General features: G+C 43.4%; 1 protein-coding gene across 4 annotated transcripts in view; it reads right to left on the bottom strand.

Moving 5' to 3' along the window:
• Positions 1-2,421: 2,421 nt before the first annotated feature.
• Positions 2,422-13,426, bottom strand: part of CPPED1 (calcineurin like phosphoesterase domain containing 1) — a 96,768-nt gene continuing 85,763 nt past the window's right edge. For 2 of the 4 annotated variants that reach the window (XM_069486108.1, XM_069486110.1), the window contains exon 4: positions 2,428-4,393. In XM_069486108.1, coding sequence (XP_069342209.1) covers positions 4,164-4,393 — 230 coding nt within the window. In that variant the 3' untranslated portion in view covers positions 2,428-4,163. Of the gene's footprint in view, positions 4,394-13,426 lie in introns of all 4 variants that reach the window. The other 2 variants (XM_069486111.1, XM_069486107.1) reach the window with 2 other exon arrangements.

The following is a 13,426-nucleotide window of genomic DNA, read 5'->3' as shown; positions in this document are numbered from 1 at the left end:
AGTGTTCGTATTGATACTTAGCATGTGACTGCCGTTGCTATATAGCTTTACTGACTCGTTCAATCCATAGTCATTGCCAGGTATTCTTCGAGCAACCACTCCATGCCAGTAGGCACAGTTCTGGGCACTGGGAACAGACTGGCACTTGGGGAAGACATGGTCCCTGCTGTCTGCAGCTTGCATTCCGGTGGTGGGAGGGGGGGGTTATGCTTAAAGATCATTAAGCAAGAACATCTCTCAGTGATGAACTATGGAGAAAATAAGCACGAGAAAAGGACTGCGAGGCCTGGCTACAAGGAGCGCGACCTCACACGGGGTGGTGCGGAAGGCCACTCTCAGAAGTGACATTAGAGCTGAGGTCATAAGAAGACAAGAAGCCAATTCCTATCAGAGAAAACAGGAAGTGCAAGGCCAGCCCGTGCGGAATGGTCAGCGAAGGTGCTGTGAGGTGAGGCGCGGGAGGCGGGCGGGGGCAGGGCCAGTGGGGCCTATTCATGGTTAAACTTGACTCTGGGTGCCACAAAACCCTGCTTTAACGAAGACAGTTACTTTTTGAAGACAACTGTCAGAACAGAACAATGAAGGGTATGGTTCACATTCAGTCAACGTTATTACATAGATAAAATCTAAAGGAAAAATCCAATCTATGTATTTATGTGTATGTGTAGTCATTAATGTTTAAACATTCACTAGAGGAAAAAGAGAATTTACTCAGTAAAATATTTTCTAGAAAAATGGTAGAAGTCACCATTATTACAAGAAAAGAATCCTCCATTTTTACTACATACATATGTATATATACATTTAAAAACACCTAAGAGCTCTCCAGTGGCATAAGAATATTTTATGAAGTTACACAAAAATCAACATTACCTGTCAACTACTATCTCTTGCATGTGCAAGCAAAACTGTTAAGGTTATCTGGATAGGAAATCCCTGATGCCTATTACAGAAAGCTTTTAATAGAACTTTCCTTGACAATTTATTCCTAAATCTTCCTTTTCCTCCAGCTCAATATAGCTACTTCATTTTGTGACTACACAAAAATGTTTTGGGCACTACTTGTCCCTAAAGTATTAAATGTTCGAGTAAAACCAAATATGTTTTTGCTACCTTTTCTCGGAAGATTTCACATTAGAATATACTCTGTAATATTAAACTGATTATGTGTATATCATTTCCACAGTTATACATACCTCTGTGTCTTTTACGGGTATGTAAGGTGAATGGTCATAGTCTTACTGAGGCTTAAAACTCATGTTTGCCTTGAAACTCTGTTAGCAACTGACAATCGCACAGAGCTAAAAATCACAGGATAAAATGTTCTACTTGCTAATTCCATGAAGTTTACTAGATATATTAGATAGCCCCCAGTCTCCCCAGCCTTAGGAGAAACTGGACTGAAGATTGGAGACACATGTATTTATTGTAAAAAGTAAGTGCAGTGAGAGGATCACCTCCCCATTCACAAACTCACTCTTCTGAGCCTTGACAATCCAATTTGAGATCATTGTAAGAGAGCTTTCCCCTAAAGGGGAAGCCTTTGTTTCTTTCCTCCCCCCAGTTAAAGTGATTACGGGAAAGGAAAGCCTTAGGTGGCACTCACTGCCTTGAGAGAGCTGCTGGTTTCCTACACCCTGGGGTGGGAGCTACAGACAACTGAAGTGTCACCTGAGAGAGCATTCAGTGCTGCGGACAGAGCGGTGTCCCCTGACTCATTGTGGTTCAGTTCGGTTTCTAACTCTCGTCCAGTAAAAACCCTCTGCCTGGAACAATCTGCTCTTTGCACAGGCCGTACCAGCCTAAAGCTGGTGCAATCAGGGAAGGGGCTTCCGAGGCTTGCCCAGGCTTTGCAACCCCACCAAGGTGTCCAGCTGACCCTGGGTTCTCACCGGGAAAGGCGGTCAAAGGTGTGTCATGTGTGGTGGGTTGCCATAGGCCGAGTTGGTACAACCTCTCTCCCGTGAAAAACATTTCCCAAGACAGAGGGGAGAGAAGGAGCAAGGACTGAAGATGCGCCCGGCCTGCATCCTTCCCCCATCACGAGCTGGGTGCCCGCGGCCACGGGACCCCACCTTTCTGAGCCAAGGCACTCAAAGCACATAATAAACACTCAACACCACAGCACTTATCATCATGAGGTCTTTCATCATTTTTCACAGTATAAGGCACTTATTTTTTCTTTATTTATATATTTAAAGACAAAGAAATCGTAAGTGAGCGCACTAGCGATGATCTATTACCAGAACGACACATGCTCATCTACAAAAACATTTCCTAACTGCTGTCTGAACCTCTTGCAATTGTGGAATACCGCTGTTTGGTTTCGTAAAAAATGGCATTTCATGATTCTCTCTCTCTCTCTTTTTTTTAGCATATTCTTGGGGTGGTTTGAATCAGTGTTTTTACTTCTTAGGTTTTAGGGGAAGGAGATTCAGTAAGTTTCATTTCCATTATTTTTAATTATCCTCATATCCTTCCCCAAACCCGAGTGCCACAATCCGGAGCGTTTTGCACGTGTAACATGACAAGGGCTCCTTCGTTCATTGTGATCCAACAGTTCCCATGTCCCACCCATAGGACCCCCATCCTGGACTTGAAGCCCTCCTTGTTTACCACCCAGCGTCACCACGTCACAAGTCTCAGATGCGAGGCGTATTAGTTATGCCCCTCACTGAACTCCTCGACCTCTTATCCCCACGCCTGTTGCAAAGAAAAACGAGCACGAAACAAGGGTGCAGCAACACACTGAAAGGAGAGCGTTCTAGTTTTGAAAAATTTTAATTTTCTTGTGCCATATAACAACGAGCTGTGGTGTGTCACCAATGTGTCATATAATTAACTTTTCATCTTTTGTTCCTTATGAATTTATAAATTCAATTATCTGTTTGATCTCTCATGGCTTGGCTATGTTGACTAAAACTTTTTAATGAGAAAGTGTTTTAATGCAATGGACTTTGCATTTCACTGGTAACCAGTAAGTTGCTAAAGTTGTTTTGGGACGACTGAATGCTGTTGCGTAACGCTGTCAGGTTTTGCTGCCAGGATTCGGGGTACCTAGGTTCCATGTCCACCAGGACCAACTGCCGAGAAAGATTATATCACGCAGTGATCAGGAGCCGCTGAGAAGGTGCAGTAAAGCTGATTGCATTGAAACAACGCAGGTTTTAAATAACCTACACTCTTTTGTCAATGGATATTGCACCGGTGCATTTAGTCGAAGTCACTGCCAATTTAGATGATGTGGCTGAAATCACTGTTTTTGCCACCAGATTTTCTGCTTTGTTTTCTTTTGAGAACTCTGCATAAATTCCCACTTTTTCTGGCAAAGTCGACACAGTTGAGAGTCTTGTCATTGGAGGGGCATTCCCATCCCACAGAACCGCCTGTCTCTGGAGCTGCTACAGCGCCAGAATGTGAACGCGGACAAACTCAAAATGTGCTTCCAAGCGGCAGCACGGGCGGCATTTTAGGGTCTTGGTTTTGGTCTCTTGGATGAGATTTTCATAAATGACCAATTTATGTGCAAAGGTGACTTTTCCCGGCACCAGGAAGGCAATTTCAAGACCTGACTTGTATCAGCTGTATTCTGTTTCTATCATCAGCAATAATAGGAGTCTCAGAATTTAACAGCAAATGTTGGCTACTGGGTTCCTTGTTAAAATAAGTCTACATGGCCCTGGTAATGGGAGAGATGGCTGTTTGCTTTGCTAGGAAGGAAAGGAGAAGACCTTTGTTTTGCCTGGCATTTTTGGAATCATCACCACAATTTAGTACAATCGGATACAGTTTGTTCAAGGAATGATCAAAGATCACATTTGGATATCAGGTTGGAACTGAGCTGGACAGGTAGACATTGATCACATGCTACTAGAAAATAATCTAATTCAAAAGCAGAGTTGAGAAACACGCCATTAGGGGAATTTATTCAAACACCCGTGCGGAGATAGTCTAGGATCATTTAAAAAAATTATTTCCAGAGTGCAGTTTCATTTTGAATATAATTCAAGATAGGACCTAGCTCTCTGATGTATACAGAAGGACATAAATTCAGCAACCTGCCTGGTCTGCTTTTCTATTTCGACAAAGGGTTGTGTGCAGCTGCTGTTCCTGGCGCAATAAAAAACCTTGGAAGTGAAAAGCGAACCGATCATAAAGGGCGATCACTTTTGCTTCAACAAATCCATCAGATCGTCTCCTATCCCCTTCTCACTCAGCTCATCCAAACTGTAGTACCGGTGGACGATCTTCTTGGCGGTGACCACCACGACGCGGAGCCCATGGGTGTCTTTGCCCAACTGGCACCCGATGGCCGACGACACCACCATGTCCAGGTTCTGGTAGGTTCCCCCAGCGTTCCTGTGGTAGTGGCCTGAGAACACGGCTCGGACACCTGCAGGGAAGGGAAAAAGACATTAGGGGGCCAAGGATTCCCAAGCAAGGGGAGGGCAGTGCCGTGTTTTATTCTATGAACAGTCATATATTAAATACATGATTAAATGCATATCATTCTGTGTTTAATAAATACAAAGGCAGCACATGTGCCATCTAGAATCTTTTCAAAGATAATTCATATGTACAATAAATGATTAACACGTTTGCCATAAGTAGGACAAGAAAGCGCTAGGGATTAAGAGAAGGAAGATAAGATGAATGACTTTGGCAAGAGATGAAGGAGACGAAAGAAAACATATTGGGGCCCACATAAACATTTGTAATGACGGAAGCTATATGTCTATTAACATGATGTTTGTGGAGTTCTGATCAAGGTTGCAGAGTGTGTTCGACATTTGGCCTCATCTGCTGCAAACGTACAGCTGTGATAGATAAAATGGAAAAAAGAAAACCCAAGGACACAGTTGGGCTCGAAAACAAAGCAACAGCTCTATGGACCAAAATCAGAACAGAAAGGCAAAGTAATGAGTAGGAAGGAGTGAAATGTTGCCAGGAGTGAAGGTCTTAGAAGACCCTGGAGTCAAAGCATTTTCAGAGACGGGGAGAACAAAGCCCGGCTTCCTGTCTGAAACAGGGGTGGGGGCGGGGCCTCTGTTTGGGGAAGGAGACTGAGCAACTGGGGCTGCCGCAGCGGCAGTGGTGTGCTGGGAAATGTTTAACAAGTTATTTAAAAATAGAGCCGATTTGTAATGTTTACTAATTTCCATGGTGTAAATACTCCCATCATGGCCGATTTCGAGTTGCCAATGTAATGTCATTGAGCTGGACGTGGAAAGAGATGCCCAGTACTGCCCCATTATACAGTGTTTCCATGACAAAGATACAAAAGCTGTCACAGGGCGAGGTGGCTCATGCCTGCGATCCCAATCCCAGCACTTTGGGAGGCTGAGGTGGGAGGATCACTTGAGGCCAGGAGTTTGAGACCAGCCTGGGCAACACAGCAAGACCTCATCTCTACAAATAATAATAATGATAGTCATAATAAATGTACTAATAAATTAGCATCATGGCATGCACTTGTAGTCCTAGCTACTTGGGATGCTGAGGGAAGATCAGCTGAGCCCAGGGGTTCGAGGCTGCAGTGAGCTATGATTGTGCCACTGCACTCCAGCCTGGGTGACAGAGTGAGACCCTGTCTCTAGAAAACAAAACAAAACAAAACAAAAAGCAAACAAAAAAACCCCCAAAGCTGTAAACAACTTCAGGAGTACAGATAATAGCACTATGAAGCAAAAGGATTAGAAAGTGATAAGTTTTGAGTATTTATTACCTTTGCTATTTAATACAATTTAATGATCAGTTTATATAATTTAATTTTTAATAATGGCTATTTAACAACCAGCTTACAACATTCCTCAAAATTTCATAATTGGTCCTAATGAGTTGGTAGGCACTATCTCCAGCACACGATTGAGTGAGGGCTTATAGCAACCTGAGGTTATAGGAAGGAAGGAGAGACAGGCTTATGTCTAGGAGCTGAAACACATTTCCCCAGTATTACTGTGGGGCCCCAAACTACTATTGGTAAGGCGTGGTCCTGAATAGGGGTGGAGGTGTAGGAAACCAAAACCACTAGAAAAGAAGAAGTTAGTCCTTGAGGGAAAAACAAAAATAAAAAATACCTCTGAATCAGATTGAACATACAATTAAAATTTATACTGCCCACGAAGACATTTTATGCTAAAAAAGACAGTCTACAAACTCTTCAATCAAGAACATACATTCACTGCAGAGTAAATTAATTATTTAAAACTGTCTGACAAATATTTAAAATAAATGTTTAGGATATCAAAGCATCCTTAATAAAGGACTGATATCCATACAAAATATGCTATGGACTAAAACGGGCATCAATTGAATGAGAATAGGAGGTAATGAAAATTTAGAAATGGTGGACACAAAAGACATACCTATTAAAATTTAAAAATAAAAACAACCCTCAACAAATGAGATAAATTCTAGACTACATACTTAGTCAGAGAGGAAATCAGTGAATTAAGAGGTAGAATTGAGGAAATGAACAGGAGACAGAACAGAGACCCAGACACAAGCACTAGGAACACAGAAGTTCAAAGAACCCAAAGGACAGATGAAGAGGCATCAATAGATGTTTAAGAGGAGCTGGAACAGGAGAAAGGAGAAAATAATAGAGAGAGGAATTTGAAGAATAATAGAAATTTTCCAGAAAGAAGGAAGACGTGAGTCTTCAAAAAGTATCAACTAGGAAACATAAAAATTAACTCATACTAATACATAGTACAATAACACTGTGGTACATTAAAGAGAAAGAGAAGAACCTTAAAAAGATAACTGGTAAAAACATTATGAGGGAATGGCAATTAGATAGCAGGCATCTTAGCAAAAACAGAATCAAAGAGTAATAACCTTCAAAATGCTGAGGGTAAATAACTAGGAACCTCAAATTTTATACCTAGCTAAACATTGCTTAAGTTTTGAGGACAAAATACAGACATGTTTGGAAATATAAAGACTAACAGTTTACCACTTCCAAATTTTCAGTAAAAGAGTTATTATGAGGTATGTTTCAGCAGAGGGAGAGATGATATAATAAAACAACAATGCTGAACGAACACTGATGTTTTGTTCAGTTGAATTCACTGCTGATTATTTTTTAAAAACAATCCTAGTTTTTAATGGTAAAAGTGAAACTAAAACTAAAAACTGTCAAGATGGGGAGGTCAAGGGATAATTAACCCATATAAAAGTTATTGTCATGTTTAGGAGGAGGATGAAAATAGTGAATAACCTGATACTTTGCTAGGAAAAAATATATAATTATCATGTTTCTTTTTTTTTTTTTGAGACAGAGTCTCACTCTGTTGCCCAGGCTAGAGTGAGTGCCGTGGCGTCAGCCTAGCTCACAGCAACCTCAAACTCCTGAGCTCAAGCGATCCTCCTGTCTCAGCCTCCCGAGTAGCTGGGACTACAGGCATGCGCCACCATGCCCGGCTAATTTTTTCTATATATATATTTTAGCTGTCCATATAATTTCTTTCTATTTTTAGTAGAGATGGGGTCTCGCTCTTGCTCAGGCTGGTCTCGAACTCCTGAGCTCAAACGATCTGCCCACCTCGGCCTCCCAGAGTGCTAGGATTACAGGCGTGAGCCACCACGCCCGGCCCATAATTATCATGTTTCTTAAAAATGTTTGGGCATAAGCAATCAAACTAAAAATAAATTGGACTTCATCAAAATTAAAAACTTTTGTGCTTCAAAAAACATTATCAAAAAAAAATGAAAAGATAATCCATAGAATGGGAGAAAATATTTCCAGATCTTATATCTGAAAAGGCTCTAATATCCAGAAAACATAAAGAACCTTTACAAACAAAAAGACAAATAACCCAATTAACAGGTGGACAGAGGGTATGAACAAACGTTAAAGAAGATATACAAATGTCCAATAAACACATGAAAAAATACTCCACATCATTAATCATTAGGGAAATGCAAATAAAAACTACCATGAAGATACCACTTCCTACCCCCTACAAAGGCTATAATCAAAAAGATGGAAAGTAACAAGTATTCACAGGGATCTGGAGAAATTAGAACCTTCATGTTGTGCTGGCGGGAATGTAAAATGGTGCAGCTTTTTTGGAAAACACTCTGGCAGTTCCTCAAATGTTAAACATATGGTGACCATGACCAAGCAATTTCACTCCTAGGTATACACCCAAGAGAAATGCAAACATATGTCTGTGCAAAAGCTTGTACGTGAATGTTCATAGCAGCATTTTCCATAATGGCTTAAAAGTGGAAACAACCTAAATGCCCATCAACTGATGACGGATAAACAAAAACTGGTCTATCCACACAGTGGACTGGTATTCAGCCATAACAAGAAATGAAGTATTGACACATGCTACCATGTAGATAACCTTGGAAATATTAAGCTAAATGAAGTAAGCCAGACGCAGAAAGCCACATATTATACGACTCTATTTACATGAAATGTTCAGAATAGGTAAATCCATAGAGAAAGAAAGTAGATTAGTGGTTGTCAGGGCCTGGGGGTGTGACTGCCAACGGGTAACGGGTTTCTTTGTGGAATGGTAAAAATGGTCTGCAATTAGATGGTAGTGATGGTGGCACAACCTTGTGAATATACTAAAATCACTGAATTTTATACTTTAAAAAGGGTGAATTTTATGGTTTGTGAAAAAAGAGGCAGATTTGCATTTACTGGCATGAAAAAGCACCAAAGATATTATTAAGTATTTATGGCAAGCTGCCAAAAAAAAAAAGTCTGTACGATCCCATGTTTGTCAACTGATGTATACATAAGCGGGTGTGTGTGAGCAGGGCGTCGCTCTCTCCGGTTTATTACTGTAGTCTAATGCTTACGACGATCATGAACTGATCTGGTGATCAGGAACAAAACGTCAGGGCGATGTGAACGGGGCAGGGGTGGCAGCGTGGCAGATGGGTTGCGGGACGCAGGGGCCATCACACCAGGGCTCGAGCTGTGCAGCTCACAGGCCACAGCTGGAACCGATGGGTCCTGGCTACACAGGAAGAGCTGAACAGCTCTGATTGTGCAGACCGACCGTGGGAATGACTGCTGCTTCTGCAGCCTTCCTGTGGGTTCAAAGGCTTATAGGCTGCTCCGTCCGAGGCTCCAATGGGATCTCGTGCAGTCGGCCCTGCCCGGGGGAGCTCCAAATGGCCGGACAGAAAGCACTTAGCATTATTATTTTTTTGCATGCTAAATTATGTTTATGAATTTTGGCTCTTTATGCCTAACACATCATAGTTGCAAACTGCAATATTTTGTGTTATTACGTCTGGCACTTTTGAAAGGAGCTCACATTAGCCATAATTAGCTGTAAAAACTCATTTACGTTTAAATTTCATGCCATATTGATTGGCATTAACAGAGATGGGATCAGTGATGGTGACTGCTCAAGTTCCCAGGGGACCTGCTGCCTTCTGGTCAAAGAGATTTTCCAATGAGGAACTTGACATTTTGGGGTCCTGAACGAGAAATCAAGCAACGTCCGTGTGATATGTTTACAAAAGGGAAGCCCAGGTGGGAGGCAAGAGTTTGTTTCAAAAGTAGGAAGACATGACTAATTCCATCTTTCTGGGGTCTGGTGGTGAGTTCAAGGCTCTGGGATGTTCTTGGCTGGCCCAGTGAAAACCGAAACACAACGGACAAGATGTTGAGTTGGAAAATGAGGGAGTCACTTCTTGGGTTGGAATCAGATCCGGAAGAAGCCCGGTGAGTATTTCGTTGTGGGAGTTTCTGAGTCTATTTCTCAGTTCTTGGGAGGCTCAGGAGTCCTAAACCCTGAGCAGGTTCTCCTCTTCCTGCTTCCAGTAAGGACAACCGATGAGGCAGAGTGGAATGAGGACAGGCCCAGAAGGAGACTGGCACAGTGACACTCTGTGCCACGTGGGGCACTCAGTACTTTTCATGCTCCGTCTCACTGAATTCTCCCAATGCACCATGTCCTGGGGGCTCACATCATCCTCACTCGATAGATGAGAAAACAGAGGCCCAGAGAAGTTATAAAACTATGCAAAGCTACATAGTTAGACCACAGGGCGGCCAGAATCAGAACTTGGGTACTCGGACATCAGAGCCTGTTCTGCTTTGGGACCTTGGGCCCATGACTGACCTCTGTGGGTTCCATTTCTGCATTTGTAAGATGAATAACGACGATGCCTATCTCGTGGGTAGCTGAAGTCTGGGGGGCAGCATGGCTGTCGGTAATAAGCCCGTCATTCCCCCAGGAGGCTAACTCCAGGGCAGGCCAGCTGTCACTGCTGGAGCACGGTACAGACACGGCCCGGCAACACGCAGGCTCTTGTCCGAGTTACAATCCTGTCCCTTTCAATGCCGACGGGCTACGAGGACTTGTAAGAAGTTTTACCATTCCGGCTTTCTATTAGCTTTTGATGGGGAAGCATTGATTCACAACTCAATGGAGGTAAGGCATGTATTAATAAATCACGGTTTCCCTGACGGGGGATTGATTTTAGCAGTGTTTTCAGGAGTTCGGCAGAATTTCCATTCAGGCTGTGCATCAGTCATCTGTGGCCGACATGCCTCTATGGTTCTTTAATTGAGTATTACACATAGATTGTTTGTGAATTATGAACTGCTGTATGGAGATGACAAGCATCCTTTTAAATTACTGCTAGATTTCCCAGCAAAGACAGCCGCTGCATCAACAGAGGACGACTTCCGTGGCATCGGCTTCATATTTATTTCTCCAAGGTATCAAGTCATGAAGATGCTATAAAAGTTATTTTTAAGCTATCTGGATTCAAATGCACTTCAAATCAATCAGAGGATTGGGAAACAATCCCCATATAATTTAATATTTGAATATTGGAAACTTGCTTCAAATCAATCCAGAAATCGGGATATGCAACCCAGTACAATTCTGATATTCTGATATTTAGAACTGACTTCCTTAATGTCTTGGTGTTACTGACTTAGGCCTGGAAGGGGCAAATTCTATTTGGACAGCATTTACTGTCCGCCCCCCCCATACAGGGTATCACTCTGTCACCCAGGCTGGAATGTAGCAATGGAACCTCAAACTCCTGGGCTCAAGTAAACCTCTTGCCTCAGCCTCCCGAGTAGCTAGGACTAAGGTGTGCATCACCACGCCCCGCTAATTTTTTAATTGTTTGTAGAGACCAGGTCTTGCTATGTTGCCCAGGCTGGTCTTGAACTCCTGGCCTCAGGTGTTTCTCCCACCTGGGCCTCCCAAAGTGCTAGGATGACAGACGTGAGCCACCCTGTCTGAGGATACATTTATGAAAATGCTATACTCTTCACACTGCCAGCTGCAACAGTGAAAACTGTGCTATAAATCATCACTCACATTCAATTTATTCTGCCTCGGTGGTAGAGAAAAAATGTGACTCATTAAAAAAAAGAGAGAAAAGGAAAGCTAAAAAAAGAAGAAAGGGTGGTATGAAAGCACACAAAGCAGGTATAAACAATCCCTCCTGCAGGTAAAGATGGTCCTCAGCAGGCAGCTCAGGCGCAGGCTTGGAGTCAGAAATCCTGGCCTGTGGCAGCCACCAGGCAGAGCACAGATGTTTCTTAAGTGGGTCTGGAAGGTGCAGGCTGCAAACAGGAAGTCGTGGTTAAGCCCCACCTGACTCATTCGGGAAGAGGTTCTGCGCTGTGAAATTAGGGCTTTTGAGTTGCCGATCTGGGAGCTCTGGATTCCAGTAGGTGCACTCTCCGAGAATTTCACTGGTATGAAATTCTGCATAAGGCCTGTGGCCTGGGACTGCCGGGGGCCGTGGGGGAAGGAAGAGATCTGCTCCACGCTCCCTGGGCAAGGCAGGGCGCTGTTTCTTCAGTCCATTCGAGGCAACAAACATCTGCTGAGCTCCTCTTGGGTCCAGTTGTTGCTGGAATGCAGCGGGACCACCCCTAGCAATCAAGAGCTCAAGGTCTACAGCCCGGTAGTAATGGAAAGAGCTATTCGAAACCAAATGCAGGGAGTGACAGCATAATTCAGCAGTGCTTTATTTACTAAACATCTGTGAACTTCACTTTACACGTGTATCATCTCACTTAAATCTCATAAGGACCCCCATGAGGAAGAGATTATCCCCCTTTACAGATGAAGAAAGGAGGCGCAGAGAGGTTAAGTGACCCGCCTGGGGTCACACAGCTAGGATATGTACCTGGACCAGGCTGACTCAGAAGCACCTGCTCTGTCCACCATCTTAGAGGAGCAAAGTGCCAAAGGTCATGGTGCTGCAGGCCCTGTAAGAAGGCTTCCTGGAGGGCGTGGCTTTGACCTAAATATACCCTTGACTCTCCTAGTTCTCTGCTCACACCTGACCTGGTGCCTGAAGGAGGATTATATTATGATAGTAATAATAATAATATTTATGGAGTATTCACTATCTGCCTACTCATTGTTCTAGGCACTTTACACGTTTCAAACTCATTTAATCCCCAAAATTTCCGTATGAAGGAGGCACAGTTATCATCTGTGATTTTATTATCCGTGATTTAGAGACATTTAGTCGTTTGCCTGACTCAGCCTGTAAGTGGCAGGACAGGGATCTGAACCCAGGGGTCTGTCCCCAGAGCCAGAGCTTTTTACCAAAGCACCTGCCAAGTGGAGGTAATACACAGACACCCCCAGCAAAGGAGGGAAGTCAAGGTGTGTCTAGGGAGCAGCCGCTGCCAAACACAAACAAAGGCTCCTGCAGACTGGCCACCTGCCGGGCGCGGGAATCTCAACCGCTCCACTTTGCCACAGAAAGAACGTGAGCTTGTGGGTGCGGCTGCGATTCCACAAAACCATTTACAAACCCAGGAGGGAGGCCACACCCAGTGATGAAGAAAATCACACCGCTGAAAGAAATACATTTGGGCAAAGCCCAGCCAAGATTTCCTGAATCTTCAAAAACTGGAACTTTTCTTTTTTTTTTTTTTTCTTTTTTTTTTTTTTTTTGAGACAGAGTCTCACTCTGTTGCCCGGGCTAGAGTGAGTGCCGTGGCGTCAGCCTAGCTCACAGCAACCTCAAACTCCTGGGCTCAAGCGATCCTCCTGTCTCAGCCTCCCGAGTAGCTGGGACTACAGGCATGCACCACCATGCCCGGCTAATTTTTTCTATATATATTTTTAGCTGTCCATATAATTTCTTTCTATTTTTAGTAGAGATGGGGTCTCGCTCTTGCTCAGGCTGGTCTCAAACTCCTGAGCTCAAACGATCCGCCCACGTCGGCCTCCCAGAGTGCTAGGATTACAGGCGTGAGCCACCGCACCCGGCCTGGAACTTTTCATGTTTCTCCAAAATAAGGGAAACAACAAGGGAAAGAGTAATTTGCAGTTTCATTTATAAAACCACGGATGCGATTTTAAGCAAGGGAGACAAGTGTTATTTACCCCCAAAAAGAACACTGCTTTAATGAACACAAAACAGATCAATTATTGTACGAGCAAGAGCCTTCCAACTA

This window comes from Eulemur rufifrons, chromosome 14 (assembly GCF_041146395.1).
Source record: "Eulemur rufifrons isolate Redbay chromosome 14, OSU_ERuf_1, whole genome shotgun sequence".
Taxonomy (NCBI): Eukaryota; Metazoa; Chordata; class Mammalia; order Primates; family Lemuridae; genus Eulemur; species Eulemur rufifrons.
The sequence above is the reverse complement of the archived record's forward strand: the minus strand, read 5'-3'. Positions and strand labels throughout refer to the sequence as shown.